Source organism: Coffea eugenioides, chromosome 11 (genome assembly GCF_003713205.1).
Source record: "Coffea eugenioides isolate CCC68of chromosome 11, Ceug_1.0, whole genome shotgun sequence".
NCBI classification, from domain to species: domain Eukaryota; kingdom Viridiplantae; phylum Streptophyta; class Magnoliopsida; order Gentianales; family Rubiaceae; genus Coffea; species Coffea eugenioides.
Window position 1 is genome coordinate 37,622,436 of NC_040045.1, and position 17,533 is coordinate 37,639,968.

The 17,533-nt window shown below is 35.9% G+C and overlaps 2 protein-coding genes across 3 annotated transcripts; one reads left to right on the forward strand and one right to left on the reverse strand.

The window, feature by feature from the left end:
* The first annotated feature begins 8,133 nt into the window (after positions 1-8,133).
* LOC113753419 (glucan endo-1,3-beta-glucosidase 3-like) lies at positions 8,134-13,205 on the forward strand. 2 transcript variants are annotated; one of them, XM_027297563.1, is made up of 4 exons: positions 8,134-8,380; positions 10,748-12,001; positions 12,513-12,540; positions 12,674-13,205. In XM_027297563.1, exons 1-4 carry the CDS (start codon positions 8,251-8,253, stop codon positions 12,828-12,830), a joined length of 1,569 nt encoding a protein of 522 aa, XP_027153364.1. In that variant the 5' UTR covers positions 8,134-8,250; the 3' UTR covers positions 12,831-13,205. The 2 variants fall into 2 exon arrangements, with proteins under 2 accessions (XP_027153364.1, XP_027153363.1); XM_027297562.1 differs by lacking the exon at positions 8,134-8,380 and adding an exon at positions 10,420-10,504.
* Positions 13,206-13,407: 202 nt separating this feature from the next.
* On the reverse strand, positions 13,408-14,909 carry LOC113753056 (F-box protein SKIP28). Its single transcript, XM_027297133.1, has 2 exons — positions 14,441-14,909; positions 13,408-14,134 (listed from the first exon to the last, which is right to left on the reverse strand). The coding sequence occupies exons 1-2, from the start codon at positions 14,780-14,782 to the stop codon at positions 13,553-13,555; spliced, it is 924 nt and encodes a 307-aa protein (XP_027152934.1). The 5' UTR covers positions 14,783-14,909; the 3' UTR covers positions 13,408-13,552.
* Between the last annotated feature and the right edge of the window lie 2,624 nt (positions 14,910-17,533).

Sequence of the window (17,533 nt, forward strand, 5' to 3'; positions counted from 1 at the left end):
TCATTGAAACAATGGTTTAGGGAGAATGGTACATGAGACTTATTCATGGGCAGAGGAGAAGGGATGGAGGCATCAGCGATTGCAAGGTAGGAACTGGAATATGAGAAAAAGGGAAAAAAGAAAGAAAAATAAAAAGGCATGAATGGCGGGAATGTGCCTATAGTGTGGTTGGTAGGGCACATGCAATTTGTGAGCTTTGTATTGACTTTGATAAGGATATTATGAGTATTAAAGATAATATTGCTATGAAAATAAAATTGGAGATTTGGCATTATCAATTGCCTAATACAAATAGCAGGATCTTGTTCCTTTTTTAATAGATATTAATAGTTGAATATATAGTTTTTTTTTTTTTGTAGAGGTTTGTACTTTGTACTTAATGTCTAATAGAGTTCTTTTGTTAGATAAAATAGAGTTTGGAAATAAAGTCATTAGCCTTTTTTTACTCATTCATTCTAGGTATAAAATTTTGGTAATCGGACTAAATTAAAAGATAATCACAAGAGGAATATTGATGACAACCAGATTTTAGTTGTCATTATTTGCTATGATGGTACTAGAGTGTTAACGGAGAAATCAAAGAGATCAGGCTAAGGTTTTAGGTAAATGGTATTTTGAAATTTTTAATACATTTTATCAACATTAATTGGTGATAAGAAGTCAATTTTAGTAGCTAAGAATAAAGGTCTCTTTATTATAGATTTGTGCATTTGAAAACAAATTTTGCTATTTGATTAAATCTCAAGGTTGTACTTATAGTTTGGCTAAATTTGAGAGGAGGTAAATAATTAACCGTTCTTTTGAACGTCAAATAACAATAATACTACTACTTTACATCTATAGGTTGGAAAGAGATGGTGGACTTAACGGGACCATGGCCCGCAAAAACCAGAAGGAGAGAGCTTTTCTTAAGATTTGAAAAGTATACTATTGCACACAAATTTAACTTGTAAGCTATAGCTACTCAATGGGAATTAATGTGCAAAAGCTATGGCATTCATGGGGATTTAATGTGCAAAAGGTGTGGAATTCAACATTAATGTGCAAAAATTTTGGTATGGCATAGAATAGAGTATTTAGATTAGGGCATTCGTTTCTCAACCTATAGCTGAGGAAGTATCTAAGTGATGTCCTGGTGGTTTGGTTGGATACTGTGATTAAGGAAAGAATTTAAGATATGGCTCTGTTTGGATTAGCTATTTTTCCTATAAACTGTTTTTATTTGTGGAATCTGCAGTTACAAATACAAAAAATAACTTTAAGAATACACAATTTCAAATACAACTTACAAAAAAAAAAAAAAAAGATAAAAATAAATCCTACCACTTTTGGTTCTTTCACCTACCACATGGCACCGCTGCTACCCCTTCCCTCCTCTCTCCTCCACCCTTGCCATCCTCCTCCGTTGCCACTATCTTCTCCTTCTTTCTCCTTCCTTCTCCTCCTCTCCTATCCCTCCTATATCATTTCTCCTCTCGCTTCCATTCTTTTCCCTTTTTCTACTATTATTTTCCCCTCTCTTCCTTTGTCGATCCCTTCTCCCTTTTTCCTATTTTGGTCATGACTAGAAAGAGAAGAAGAGGGGAGGAGGATGGCGGGAAAGGAGAAGAAGAGGGGAGGAGGAAAGAGAGAAGAGGATGGGGAAAGAGATGGTAGTGGCGGAAGAAAGTAACGATGGTGGAGAAGGAAGGAGATGAGGGTGGAGGTTATTTTAAATAAATTTACAAAAATATACAAAAAATTTTAAAATTTAAAAATATTCCAAAATATATTCTTAAAAACATAGAATCCAAATAAACCATTTACCATAAAAGTTTTTCATATACACCGTTACAGTAAAATTTTTGAAAGGTATCACCAAAAACACAATGCGAAATCAGATTTTAATGTAAAATAGTTTTTGAAAAGTACTTTCCCAATTTTTGAATGCTTGTTTGCATTAGAATTTAAGCGAGCATTTTCTAATGAAAAACTTTTTTATACCATTTGCTATAGAACAACTTTAGCAAAAATGGTTTTCATATGGTTGTATTGGCTATTGGCCACATCAAAACTCTTTTAAAAACAAAATTTTTCAACTATGCTTTATCCTCTAAGTCTTTGATCGTCCAATTATTTGGTAAGTGACTCGTTATTGGCTATTCCATTCTTAGGCACAATAGTGACTTTACCTTTTTTCAGTTGAGTACAGTGAGTTCAAATTTTTTGATATAGCATTGTTATTTTTTCTTTCATTCACATTGACACACACAATCCGGAGACATGTCTCACCAGAAAAGGTAAAAGATTCGAAGATATCAAAGCTTTAGATCCAGAAAGGAAGTCTTCCCTAGAGATTACCTAGGAAAGAAGGGGCAAAAAACATGAAAAGAAGAAAAGTTGTCTACAATTCAATTAGCTATAAACAACTATATGCAAGGAAGAATTTGATATTTTCAAATATGACCATTTTCTTTGTGTACAATTGTTTGAAGGGGTGACAAGAATTTGTAGTCTTTAATTGAACTTTCACAACAGAAATACCATATTGAGGTTGTCTCTAGTTATTGTGTGTTAGGGAGTGAAGAATTGTAAAGGAACTCTAAACTCTTAATGCTTTATTAGTTCGAGGTATTAATTGCAACATATCCTTTAAACTAATTCTATTCTATAATTTATCACTTAAATTGTCAAATGATCTCTATATTTTAATTTTTTTTGAATTATTAATTAAAGTATTTGCTACCTTATACTTTAAATTTAACACACATTGATCCAGTCAAGTTAGTTTAACAATTTATTTTTAACAAAATACTAATTTAATTGGAGAAGATATTTGTTGCTGATAGTACCCTTCAGTGGTTTTTTTTCCCCTTTTTCTTCATTAATTTCATTGTTTTTTTCCTTTTACCTATTTATATTTCAACTATGCTATGATCAGCCATTGATAGAAAACCAATAACATCTATTACTCTATCAAAATGATTAAATCACATAAGGAAATTGAAAATTTTCTTCTTGACAAAAAGAACTCATAAGAATGTAATGCAAACCAAATGTCCAAAATTCCATGCTAAAATCTCCTAACAAAATCCAATTATAATTTCTATTTACACCAAAAAGAAAAACCCCACTTTAATAACACAAAAAATAATCAAGAAAATCCAAATTTCAAGGTACAGGTTTGAACAAACAAATCTAGGTATAGATAACAAAAGCAAGGATTGGGAGACAGTAGATGGATACTGCTATCAACAGGGGGCGAGAGCTAGGGTTCAAGGGGATATAATTTTAGAACTCAAGAAAAATTGCAAGAATATAAAAAAGAATAATTGTGAAATAGTATATTGTGACAGCCCCACTTTCCCCTAAGGCGAACCAAAGGGGTTAGCGGACTGCCTGCCCAACTCTCGCCAGGACTAACGGTGCAGTTTAGAGCGATCTATTGCGTTTCGGAACTTATAACGCGCGCAAACAAGTCAAACTGGCAAAATAACCCAAAATAAAAAAAATGAAATCCGGAGTCGGCCATGAATAGTAACCGACCCGTCAGAACCCAACAAAAAATCAAGCAAACCTTCACATCTTGAAATTTAGCATTTACAAGCCAAAATGGCATATGAAAATTACTCAAAATTAATACATGTACGGTTGCCAAAATAAAAGTGAAAACGGCCCCAATGGCACATTTAGGGTTTCAATTCATAAACTATACAAAAGAGATATTCATCTAGTTCATTCGGCAACCAATTATCAAAAGTCATTCCAAAAGCAGTCAGATTCCTGTAAGGAAAACAAAAGGAACGGGGTGAGCTAATTGCCCAGTGAGAATACTATCACTCAAGCAACCAAGTACATTTAAGCATCAAGCTTTTCATTCAATACATTAAAAGTAAGCAAAGGCACACATCACATGTGGTGATAAAAGGATACGGGTGGCTCTCAAGAGCCCTTTTCCCTCGTTTGCATTTCTTGATCGAATTTCATTGACTCTCCGTCAATTCAAAAGCAACCAACCGTAGACTCCACTTTACTTCCATTCCTTCCACCCAACATACCCCTACCGGGCCCGAACTCCAAACACTTGCACTTTGGTATTACTCGAGTAAACCGGAATCGAGAGTCTCTCATACTACAAGATTCCATATAACATTTCCCCAAGGCACATCAATTGGCACGACCAAGCCCTCGCCGGCTCGATTCAATCAACTACCAATGGGGTTGAGCTCAAAGATAACAATTGTAGTCGTTGGATACTCGTCCAAACGACACCAAGCCATGTACTTTCATTTCATGTAACATGTCGTATAACATTCCAATAACATGGTAAACAATAAGTGAGAGTGATAAAGTACGCTCTCACTTCAATCAATTCACATTCAATTCACTTCAAGCAATTCACATTCAAAGCCATATATTAACACACAAGTGAGTAGTATACTCACCAAGCTTGCAAATGAGGTTTCATGCACTTCCGTCAAAAGAACGTCATGCACCAACGTCACGCCTTAAAACATGCAAACAAGTATAATGAGACTCGATAACGAGTCATAAACCAATGCCAAATACGACCCCAATAGGGTCCCATAAGCATATACAAGCATTAGAGAAAACCAGAAAATCCGGAAATGGATTTAGCTTTGCCCTGAAAAAAACAGTTTTTGACCTCTTTTTGCGGTAATGGCACCCAAGGCACTACGATTACCGGATGAAGGTGAAAGATACGCCGTTTCGAAGCTAAAAGACAGGGATACAACATTACAGAAGGTCACTCAACCCAGTTTCGAGTGCAACCATGTCAAAAATGCAAGATACTACACCAAAACCGTAAAACAGATTCACAAAACGCATTCTAGCGGAAACATCATAAATCAGGTTATCCAAGTCCAAATCCAGAAATTCCAAAACCATATGAAAGCTAAGAAACAGGGTTACATTTCATCAGAAGGCCTCAACAACCAATTCTGAAGAAATTCCAACCAAAACAATCAATTACAGGCGCAATTCTTACATTCGGATAAAACCAGGACAGCAAGGGTAATTTCGAATTTTCTCATCCTACACTACTCCGATTGACCTGAAATTTTGCAAGAACCTCTAAAATATTATTCCCTACAACTTTCATGTTTTAAGCCAAGACCAATTCGGCCTCTAAATAGGAGCTGCAAAACCGGGCAGAATGTTCCCAAGAAAACCCTAACTTTCTACAATTTCTTCCAAACCAGAAATTGGTTGCAATTATCCACTTTTTCCACCTTCTAGAGTCATTATACATCATTTCCAATCATTATAGATAGCCACACAATCATGTTCATATTAAAACAGAAAATCACCAATAAATAAAAAACTTCACTAATTCAACCACAAATCAAGATGTAATCCATAAAGTTTCATCATATACCACCACTAATCATAAATTAGGCATCATTAGAGGAAGGAAAGTGGTTCTTCACAACTCACCTTAGAAACAAGAGAGAGAGAGCAATAGGTCCTCTTAGCTTTCCAAATAACTCCACAAATCAACTCACTAACACTTCCTTAAGTGTTTCTATGGAGCAAAAACAAAATCTAATGGTTGATTTAGAAGATTGGAGCAAAGATTGAAGCAACTTGGAGAGTTTTCTTTCTTTCTTTCTTGAGAGTAAGAGCCGGCCACTAGAGAAGAGAAAATGGTGAAATTTTGGTTAATTTTGTGATTTATTTGGTCAAATAGAAAAAGGTGAATAGTGGTATTATGTAAGAACCAATCCTATGGTGACACTTGTTACCTCATTTAATGCTTGCCTAACTTTTGTCTCCCTCATACCAATCCACTTAGCATCCTCTACTTATCTCTTAACACCCGGTAAATTAATTACAGTATCCAAAACTTAACCTAGTTGGCCGAATTTTTCCGAACTTTTCGCACTAGTGGGTCCCACGTCCGGTATACGCTCTTAATTTCTCAAAACCTATTCGATACTAGAAAAATCATCTAAAAACTATATCTGCTCCTTAAAAATATCTAGAAATTTTTCCTACTCACGAAAATGCAGAAAACAAGCCATGAAAAATAATAAAACCTAGAAAATGGGAGAATTACGGGTTCTCACATATATACTAGGATTAGAGAATGTTATTATAAAAGGTGATTAGAGGGTAAAACAATAAAAAAACCTAAGGGGGCACTTGGTTCAAACCTAGGAATCGAAATTGTAATTGGAATCACGACCAAAAATTCTGTATGGGGTTTGATCAAAAGTATCATTACAATGACTAGTGTTGGGTATATATTTATAAGGTTTTGGAATCAACTTATTTTTCATTTTCTTATCTTTATTTTTTTCTTCTTTCACTTTTTCTACTTCCTTCTTCCTAGCCCTTAAGTATTCATGCTTCATCAATTTCTCTTGGACCACCATTTGACCATCACCAATCAACCTTGCAATTTGTGGAGTATGGAAGAACGACTGACAAGAGATGAGAGAAAGACTTACACAAAAAGGAAAAAAAAAAATAGAGAGGAGAGAGAACTAGATGGAGAGGAGCAGCTACCATGAAGTATTGGAGGAAAGAGAAAGAGAGTGAAGAGAGAATAAAAGGGAAAGTGAGAGAGATATTAATAAGAAAGGAGAGAAAGAACCAGATAGGGAGGGCTGCTGCCATTGAGGGTTGGAAGAGCGAGTAAAAAGAGAAGAAAGAGAGAAAATGATGATAATGAAAGCCTACTCTAGAAGATGGGATAAGAGAGAAAAGATGAAAGAGAAAATCTGATACTAAAGTGCTGCTATGGAGATTGGGCTGACGTGATAGAATGATGAAGACGATATATTTTTTTTTTTTTTTGAAATCTTCGAGTCAAATTTGAGAATCTACCAAAACCCCCCAATTTGTTAGGGATTGAGAATTCCCAAATTTTAATGATTCACTCCAAGATTTTGAATCCAATACATGTAATCCAAACAACAAGAATTGGAATTATTTCAATTCTTGATTTCAATCCCCTTTTACCAGACGACACCTAAAAGATCTAGAGAATGTTATGATTTCTCTCTCCTTCTCTCACATCTATTTTTCTGTGTCATTTGTTAATATCCTTTTTAAGATATTTTTAGGATGTACCCGGTTTAGATTCTTAACTTATTTCCCTCAAATGAACTTTGTTGTTCTTTAACAAATTGAGAAAAAATTACATATGAAGATTGAAGTAATAACAACTACTATGTATGCTTGACATTGAGTGTGTTTGGATTACACATTAGTTTTATCTTATTCACACACATTGACTTATTTGCATCATCAACATATTTTTCAATCACCTTTTTATCTCACATACATCATATCAAAAAAGTACTACAATATTTTTTCACAAAATTATCTCAAATAATTTACTATCGGGGTCAACATTTTTATGCCCTCTTTTTTGTATTTGTTTGGGTTTTGTTGTGTGTTTATTTATCTTTTAAAGGAATTTGTTCTTTAATCATCTATTTGACATGATATGCACTATATATATTATTTTTTATTTCGATTTTGTTGTAGAAAGAAAGAAAGTGAAAAAAAAGGATGCAATTTTTTCTTGATTTAGTGTTGTTTTTCATACATTTTGCTTCACTTAAACCAATTTTTTCCCAACTTTTCTAATGTAATCTTTCGTTATAAACAAATCTAATTTTTGCCTTTTAATGTCTCCTAAATACTTGTACATTAAGCATTCATATCACCATGGAAGTTTGGTCAAACGTCCTAGTCCACAATCAAAGGTGCAGGAGGCAAACTGGTCAATCATTTCATCACGAAACATCCTCAAAACTTAAGCAAAACCTACAAATAACCGTCGTGTGGCTCGGAAAACCCATACCCCACACCCTGCCATTCAGACAGACAGGGGTTTAAAGTAAAACCCGTCAAATGCAAAATCCAAAAGTACTTTACTCTTGCGGTCCTCCAAGCCAGCGGTCCTCCAAGCCAAACAGGATAGTCATGCTTGAGTCATATTTCCATCTGCTGAACCTGAGTCATATTTTGATAAAAAAAAAAAAAGAACCTGAGTCATAAGACATATTTAATCTCAGCCATCGGATCTCTGACATAAAATCTTGATCTGTCCAAAACAAATAGCTAAAAAATAAATTTAAAACCAAATTGGTTCCCCCTCGTCATGCCCTTCTCTCTTGCACACCCCTCACCTCCTTTCAGCAGAGCAGAGCGGACCCTTTCACTCTATCAGACGTTTCAGTCACCTCGAAATAGTCACCTTCATTTTCTTCAGTTCTATGCTTTAGGGGGCTCATGTGTCATCCCAAGATTGAAACTTTTGGGTTGAATAAAATGAAATTAATAAAGGGCCAATCTTTTCTTCTTCTTCTTTTACTAATTTCTGCTGTTTCAGCTGCTGCTGCTGCTGCTGCTGCTGCTGAAGGTTAGTGTCTTTCCTTCTTCCTACGTTAGTTCCACTGTATTTTTTTTCCCTAGTCTTTCATCTTTTCCATCTCTCGGCTCATTTTTTACATTTTTTTGGCTGAAAAACTAACTCTTTACTTGGTATTGATTGCTTCATGCACTCCTCTAGTGGTGGTCTTCAGCTTGTATTTTTTCCAGGCTGTTTTGTTTTAGCTCATTTCAAGCTGGGATAGTTTCTTTTTCATTTTGTTTTCACGTTGCAGTTTTAGTTTTTTCAGTAGCAATATTATGCTGTTCTAGTTTTAGTTTTTTTTTTCCCTGTGCGCAATATGCTTGTATGCGGGAGTGAGACCCTTTACCAAAAGGATGTGTCTTGGTTAAGGTAAAGGTGTTAGGAATATAGCGTAAAGTTGAGAAGAAAGATTTTATATCAGCTAGAAAAAAGTGCAAAAGTTGATTAGCGTAAGCTTTGAATTTTGTTTGAGGTAAGCAATTCTATTAAGCATTTTTCTTGACAAAGTGGCTGTTTCTACGCTGAAAATAGGGACTTTTCTAGAGAAAGAGAGAATCTTTTCTTTGTTCTTCCCAAAGTAGGGTCTTTTCTGTGGATTTTTTTTTAAAAAATTTTTGGTGAAGCCCTCAATCTGACCTGGACCATCTACAGAACCTAAGCTATTGCGGCCCAGCTCATGTAGGTTTTTCTTTAAGATACTCCTGCTGCCACAGAAAAAGAAAAAGTTATATTGGAGGACGATTTCTTCCATTAAGTTCCAACAAATTTTTTAAAGAATATTATTGTCATTTTCTTGCTTGATGTTTAACATGTCTACATGTGACAAGCTGACAATGTTGTGATGCAATATTTTATATTATATGTGCCCATCATTTATCTGACAGTTTTTCCATGCATGTACTTCTTCCTATGCTTGTTTAGATCTTACAGAAGGTGCTTTGAAAAATTTTCTAGTCTTTAAATATCCATGGAGTAATATTATTACAGTAAGAATCTACTCTGGCTTTTTATAGAAGCTACTTTTTCTTCCTCGAGAAATTTGATTCCTAAAAAATTTTCAGCAGTAGCATGCTGGACCAATATTCTTGCAGAGAGGCTTTGTATCAATTAGTTAGCATTGTCTGTTTTCTACCGATTATGACCTCTGGTGGTGTGGAAGGCCATTGTGGGCTCCTATAAGAGAGAACATGTGGCAGTGGCATATATTTGAAGCTTTAACCTAATTGTAAAAGCATACCTGTTGGAGAAACAAGTGATTAATGAAAAAGAGAAGTTGACAAATAAAAGAACAAGATAACATATCTTTGTAGGTATAAGTTTAGCAATTTGAATAACCAGCAACATTTTGCAATTTATGATAATGACAATTGAATACAGGGATTAAAGATACATATTTCCTTGTGTCTTTATCTACTTCCTTATGGCCCTGTTTTTGTTACAAAATCTTATAGTGAATACATATCCGAAATCTTGAAGGCGATGGGGCTATTGCTGCCCACCAATCTTGTTTGTGCTTTGTAGTATAGCTAATTTTGAGTGTCCTTACCCAGCAAAAATTGGTAGTTTGTTCCATATTGATTTAGAGATGAACTCTTCTATTGTTATCTATCATATTTGTAATCAAGACTATTGAATAGCTGGACTGCAAAATTGCTTGAACTTGAGGAGGATCTTTGATGTCATCGGTTTAGCAAATGAAAAAACCACAATTGGTTTCAACTATAGTTTCCGTAAAGACTGCGTGATACCTTACATTTAAGATGATTACGATGGAAGTAATAGCCCTTTGGTTTGTTGCCTTGATTTAATTTATACATTTAATTTCTCACAATCTTTTTCTCTTCTTCCTCTTGATTCTGCCCTGCAACTCACTGTGCCCCTTCACCAGCAGATTCAGTTAATAGAGGCCCTAGTGCTATGAACCCAAAACCAATAATTCTATCTGATGCTGATGGCTGATTGTTTGCTAAATTTCATTTACTTCATTTTTTGCCAGGGGTCTTTTTAGAATTTTAGAATGATAGGATGCAATGATGATGCAAGAGGCAACTAATTTAAAGTGACTGGTTCTTATGAGGGGCTTTGCTGAGTCAATGATCATTTGTGTCTCCCTAAACAGTCATGAATCAGGTGCTTTATATAGCAGATTGATTGTTCTTGTATATGAAGCAGAAAAACTTGCTCCGATTTCCTGAATTTCAAATTTTTGAATTATATTAACTATGCAGTCTAAGATGGTATTTGGTTTCAATTCTTTATGACACTCATGTTCGTTGGAGTTCCTCTGAGAATTAGAATAATTTATGCTCCAACTCTTGCTCAGCCAATGCCTTTGCTAAACATCTTATTGTTTTTTGGGTCCTTGTCCTCCAGATGGTTTCATTGGTGTAAATATAGGTACAGACCTGTCTGACATGCCTGACCCAACTCAGGTTGTGGCCCTTCTCAAGGCTCAGCAAATCCGGCATGTCAGGTTGTATGATGCTGACAGAGCTATGTTACTCGCACTTGCTAATACTGGAATTCGTGTAACTGTATCAGTACCAAATGATCAACTGTTGGGAATTGGACAGTCAAATGCCACAGCAGCCAATTGGGTTTCCCGAAATGTTATTGCCCATATTCCTGCTACCAACATCACTGCTATAGCTGTTGGATCTGAAGTTCTGACAACCCTTCCAAATGCTGCCCCAGTCCTGGTCTCTGCAATGAATTTCATCCAGTCTGCCCTAGTTGCTTCTAATCTTGCTTCCCAGATAAAAGTATCCACCCCGCACTCTTCTTCCATTATTCTTGATTCATTCCCACCTTCTCAAGCATTTTTCAACCGCACCTTGGAGCCAGTCATGGTTCCCTTGCTCAAGTTTTTGCAGTCTACTGGCTCCTTCCTTATGCTCAACGTATACCCATATTATGATTATGTACAATCAAATGGTGCGATCCCGTTAGACTATGCTTTGTTTCGTCCTCTTCCTCCGACCAAGGAAGCTGTTGACCGTAACACTCTTCTGCACTATACTAATGTTTTTGATGCAGTAGTGGATGCAGCATATTTTGCCATGTCCTATCTGAACTTCACCAATATTCCCATAATAATCACTGAATCTGGTTGGCCTTCAAAGGGTGACTCTTCTGAGCCAGATGCCACTCTAGATAATGCTAATACTTACAATAGTAACCTTATCAGGCATGTTCTTAACAACACAGGGACTCCAAAACACCCTGGGATTGCACTGAGCACCTACATCTATGAGCTATACAATGAAGATCTGAGACCAGGGTCTATTTCAGAGAAGAACTGGGGACTTTTTAATGCCAATGGTGTACCTGTTTATATCCTACACTTGACAGGTTCTGGGACTGTTCTTGCAAATGACACCACGAATCAGACTTACTGTGTTGCGAAGGAAGGAGCTGATAAGAAGTTGCTGCAAGCAGCCCTCGATTGGGCTTGTGGCCCTGGAAAAGTGGATTGCAATCCGTTAATGCAAGGAAATCCATGTTATGATCCGGATACTGTGGTAGCACATGCATCATATGCTTTTGATGCCTATTATCACAAGATGGGTATGACAGATGGAACTTGTGACTTCAATGGGGTTGCCACCGTCACAACCTCGGATCCCAGTAAGTAATAAATATATTGTTATGCATTGACTTGGTTTACGAAGAGACTTTTGACACTTTGTTATCTTAGTTACTGAGATTGTGAGGTGCCATAAAGAAACAACTAAAAAAAATTAATCAATAGCTATGAAATGGCATTTCAAGGGGAGATTTCTTTTCTTCTCCCTGTAAGCACAGATGCAAATGGAGTAAAAGTCGTACTTTTTCTTTGATTGGGAGTTCTTGGCTTTGCATTTTATGCATACCTTCATCTGAATTAAGGTTTTTGCATAATCAGCTATTGGACGACTCTAAATCGCAGCTTGGAGAAGTTAGTGAAGTCATTGGTGAATGTATTTACTGAGTACAAAGACGAAGAAAGAAAACATACCAAGACTGATTTCTTCAACTTTAAATAAAGAATCTTGTAGTTAAATGCTCTATGCACTCGTGTAGATTAAATGCTTATACTCCTTGCTTGTAACATCATTTGTTGCATTATCAAATACTAATGTTCGTTCTGCTTGTGCAGGTCATAATTCATGTATATTTCCAGGAAGGTATGAAGCATTGAGTTTGTAACTATGGTTTTTGAGTTAGTCTACTATCTCTGTATTGCCATCCATATTCTGTTATTTATGTCCAAAAGCTTCATCTGAGAGTTTGTGTTTTTCTTCTTTGTTTGTTATGAAGTGGTGGGAGGAATAGGACCACCACAAATGGCACCTCTCTAGCTCCATCGTCGAACTCCACGGTATCTGGCTGCCATTCACAATATTTAAACGAGAAAGGTGTCCTTTTTAACTCCATAACACTTGGTCTTTTGCTCTGGGGTGTTGCTTTCTTGTAAAACATTGATCTCTTACTTTTTGCTGCTTTTGAACTACGTTGACACTTGAGAAACCTTTGGGTGGAAAACTGCTACAACTTCTGCCACACCCAATTTTGGTCATCTGAATTGAGCTAGGGTTGGCATTGGGATCTGCTTGGATTATATAGCTGGCAAGTTGCTTTGAGGTGAGTGGTACATTAACATGTACAAAGAAGGCTTTGGGATTATTTCGAACCATTGATGTAATTAGGTTAGATTAGAGTCAATTTGTACTCAAGGATTGTATTCTTTTAACCTGAAAATGAATTTGCATAGAGTTGTCTCGACTCTTCATATTGTCTTGTATCATCTTTTCTTTTTTATTGGGCAGAAGGTTGGTAGAAGTAAATGACATTGAGATGTCTCCTTTGCTGCAAATTGTTTCGAGTGGTCAAGTTTATAATGGCACTTGTTGGATTTGACCTTTCTTTGTTTCGTAGTTGTTAATTTTACTCTTAAATTGCATTTAGGTGACGAATTTACAATAAGCAATGGGAATGTTGCATCAGTGGTAAATATAACCAATATATGAAACTAACGACTTTTTGCTAGAGAATTCAAAGTCTGTGGAGGTATTATGCAGTAGATGTGATGCTTATAATCAACCAAACAAATGAGTGGGAGTTCTCAGATGCAAGTCTAATCCGTAACAGTTAACACATTTCATCTGATTGCTAAAAGTTCTAGTGCCCTTGTGATGATTAATTCTCTATAAATCTTGCATGACAATCTATACATACAAATCCTGAAGAGCCTACTAGGCTGCACTTTTGATCTGCATGTTGGCTACAGTAAGGTTTGTTGCAAAAACTACATTTTGGTAGCTGAAGCCAGCAGCCTAAACATAATACATCCACACAAGCTGCCTCTACTGGATCTTCATCTTTGATACACATACCACATTCTTCACACCTTAGGATGCAGTGTTGGCATCCCCTGCACTCAAGCTTCTGCTGCTGCCTCATACTTCTGCAAGAATCTCTAGGGCAGTCAAAAACCACTCTTGCTTCTTTACATTTTGGGCATATTTCCACATCAATAGGAGGATATGAATGTTTAAATGTTGAAAACTCTTTGTACTCATGATAGAAGTTCAATCCTTTCTTCTGCCATGGGTGGCTTTCATCATCAATTAGACAGTGTAGTATTTCAAGATCTTCTTTCTTCAAATTATAGATGCCGTTGATCCTTAGGCTCTTTAATCTGTGCTTATTTTTGGTAAGCAGCTTCACTGCTTCAATCACTCCACTGGGGCTTAAGCTGGTGCAAGCTGGTAACCAGAGCTGAGAAAAAGGGAAGAACTGAGACAGCAGGCTTTTCTAGAGCATAGCTTTAGTCCTTAACTATGCCAACATAGCTTCACATCACAGACCAACAAAGTTTATCTAGTCCAACTAAAACCATACCTTATCGATTTCCATCCCCTAAAACAAAGGTAGTTACTTTGAACAATAACATAAAGAAGAATCAAATAGAAAGAACATGCATCGTGGAGGAAGATGAAATTTAATTTTTTATTACTATATCTCCTGTTCCCACTAAAGGATGACAAAGACAGGACAAAAGAATAAAAGGGTTCATGAATATACTCTGGTTATGTAAGGATTTCTTGCTATGACCTGCTGAAGCCCCTCGTCTGTAATCTTTGAGCAATTCAACAAGGCCAGAGTTTTTAGCCTACCATCTGCTTTTGAGGTAATTTTGAGCAGATGGACATCGTTGAAACGCTTGTTCAATGGCTTTCCCACCACCATATTCAGCCATGGCAAGATATCATAGGTAAGAACTTCTTTTACTGATCTGCAGACTTGAGCCATAACAAGAAGTTCATATAGAGGAAGATAAGACAAGACAAGAAATAGAACTTCATGGGGCATCCCTTCTTGTTGGAGAGGAGTATCTGAGGCATCTTGCACTAAGTTCTCTTCCATATGTGAAGCTGTTACAAACTCATCAGTTGACGGAAAGGACAGGTTTTAAAGGATGAAGGACAAGGCTTCGTTGTCTTTTCGAACTCCTAAATTAAGTCCAGACAAGAAGAAGATGATGTAGAAGAAGGCTGAAGAAAAGAGTACTTGAAGGAGGAACTTTACGTGTCCTAAATTGCTTGGTTGAGAAAATTTGTCGAGTATCCCAGTTAGGCTGTGTTTGGCTCCTTCATTTTTAGAAGAATTAATTCTCTATAATTTGCTCCCAAATAAAAAAAAAAAAATTAGATTAAATCTCTGTTGAATTACCAAATATTTAGCAATTATATATCGATTTTAGATTCTTGCCATGCCATACACCTTTGTAACTAGGACGTCAATTTCTCCAGATTTATAATCCTAGCTTATTTGAGATTCCAAGGAGGAACATGTTTGAAAATCAGAAACTCGCAACAGAATTTTCATATGCGAAATATTTTGATGGGATGAAAAATATATCTCTTTCTACGAGCAGAAAATGAAGTACACATAAATTGTTACTTTTGGTCATCAACCAGAATTGTGGAGTTGATGAAGTGCTTTAGACAGTATGTCTAACTGCTGGATTGTTCATCTTCAAGATTCTACTTCAAGAATTCATGAAACATTCAAACTTCTGCAATTAATCCTATGGACTTTAAAGGATAGTTAAAAACACTACATTTTCCCCCTTTTCCTCTTTTCAATAGGTCAGTTATCAGATACAACACAGAAACGAAGGCAGAGAAGAATTACATATTGTCCATTTCTTTCTTCTTCTTTTTTGTTTTTGTTTTTCCCTTCAGCTTTGTACATAAGGTTCTGAGTTTCAAAAGGCATTCAGGATTCAAGATCTTTGCAATTACAGAGTATAATATAACCATGAGTTTCAACGGTCTAATGGTTCAACAGCAGTCTTGAACAGAAGAACGTAGACCTTATCGATTGAGAAATACAAAAAACCTCCAGTGGAATGTGTCACGTATGAGCCAAAGCTTGTTCCAACAATGCAATGCCAAGCCGGACCATATGTTGAATCAAATTCCTGTTAAGGCCAATACACAAACCATTATCCAGTAGTCCGAAGTTGTCTACCATATGAAATTGTACGACTGTAAAAACAATGCATTCTCATGAGACATATCTTTGAAATAAAAAGGGAGGGATATAAGCAATCTAGTCTTGATTCTACCATAATTACCTCTGGACGAACATTGGAATTAGTTGCAGGAATAAGAAGTGGAGTATCAGAGTTACCAAGGTATCTTTAAGAAACATCCCTAAAAAAAATTCTATGTCAAGCTTAAGGTTTCAGACTATGAAGCTGGCCGAATAAAGAAAACCTTCCCGTGATCATATAGGAAGATAATTGCTAACATACTAACATAATTCTACCGAATTTTTTTAGACCCTGATTATATGAAGTTCGAGCTGTACAATACAAGACAGAAGACAAAGTCCTCATACTCTAATATGTTTTTGCTACAATGAAACATGCAACATGAAAATTGACATTCTATGATGATCTATATTTGGACTCAAAAAGTCCCTCACATGAAAATATTTAGTTCTTATTAGACATGCATACTGAGTAATACATTTGAGTCGAGAGAATAATTTGAGAGGCTTCAGTGTATCCTTATTAACAAGGAGTACACAAAAGTAAACAAAACGAAGACATAATTAAGTTGAGACCAACAAACATGGGCATCAAGGGCTCATTGCATCTAATGATGATAAAATGAGGTACGCCATCCATCATTTCAGATCAAGTGTTTGCTGTCTGAATCATAGTTCCTGAGATGTTATTTTCAAGAAATGATCTAAGATGCCAAATTGCACATGCTATACCCTGCAAAGGGCACAATCATGAACATCACCTAGAAGAAGGGTTTGGGAGGCCGTATCATTATTACCAACTGCTTCCCTCTGCACTGTTGGTCAATCAAACAAGACTCAGTTTGATTCCCCATTTATTTGACTTAAAAGAATGGAAACCCAAGAAAATGGTAAAAAAAAAAAAAAGAGTCCTTCAAGGCTAATTTTACTGGCCAAAATGACACCCCAAACATATTGCCAGAAGGATAGCAAAAAAATTAACAAAGATAATAGAAAGTCATTGAGTTACAGGTACAGAAACTTGAGGTGGAATGGTTCCATTAAGGATGCACGGTCCCTATTACCAATTAGCAAAACTGTGCAATATGTGATCTTATTAAGACTTCCTTTGCCGATGTCACGTCAATTCTCCTGCTTCAATTTAGATAGTTAAATTTTTCTTCAGAGTGGCCTGCCTATAACTTGTCAAGTTCATGAAACGACAATGATGTATTACAGCACATAGCAGCTTGTACCAATACTTGTAAAAAGAAGTAAATACAGGGTAAATAAACACCTTATGAGCTAAAAAAAAAGAAAAAAAGGAAACAATGCTGGCAAAAGAGAAATATGGTTGGAAGTACTTACCCCAAAAAAAAAAAGCTCGGAAGTAATCAATCCTCTAAAAACTTTACCAGCAGGATTTTAGTCCTTTGGCAAAGAGATTCAGCAATAGCAATGAAACTAACTCTCGATTTTCATAGGAAATACAACCATCAACATAACTTATTGCTGATACCAAACAGCAGGATTGGCTCAAAAAAGCATGCTTATATTTTCCTTTCAATAAATTTGAAACATGAAAGCAAAGAACTCAACAAGAATGATGAAGCTCAGAAAATGAAGACTACACAGCCA

Excerpts from the sequence above, each read along its gene's own strand:
- LOC113753419 (XM_027297563.1), top strand. The coding sequence starts at position 8,251 with ATGTGTCATCCCAAGATTGAAACTTTTGGGTTGAATAAAATGAAATTA. Across the intron at positions 8,381-10,747 it reads TGCTGCTGCTGCTGCTGAAG|ATGGTTTCATTGGTGTAAAT; the intron begins GTTAGTGTCTTT and ends CTTGTCCTCCAG. Across the intron at positions 12,541-12,673 it reads TCATGTATATTTCCAGGAAG|TGGTGGGAGGAATAGGACCA; the intron begins GTATGAAGCATT and ends TTTGTTATGAAG.
- LOC113753056 (XM_027297133.1), bottom strand. The coding sequence starts at position 14,782 with ATGGAAGAGAACTTAGTGCAAGATGCCTCAGATACTCCTCTCCAACAA. Across the intron at positions 14,135-14,440 it reads GAAATCCTTACATAACCAGA|CTCTGGTTACCAGCTTGCAC; the intron begins GTATATTCATGA and ends CCTTTTTCTCAG.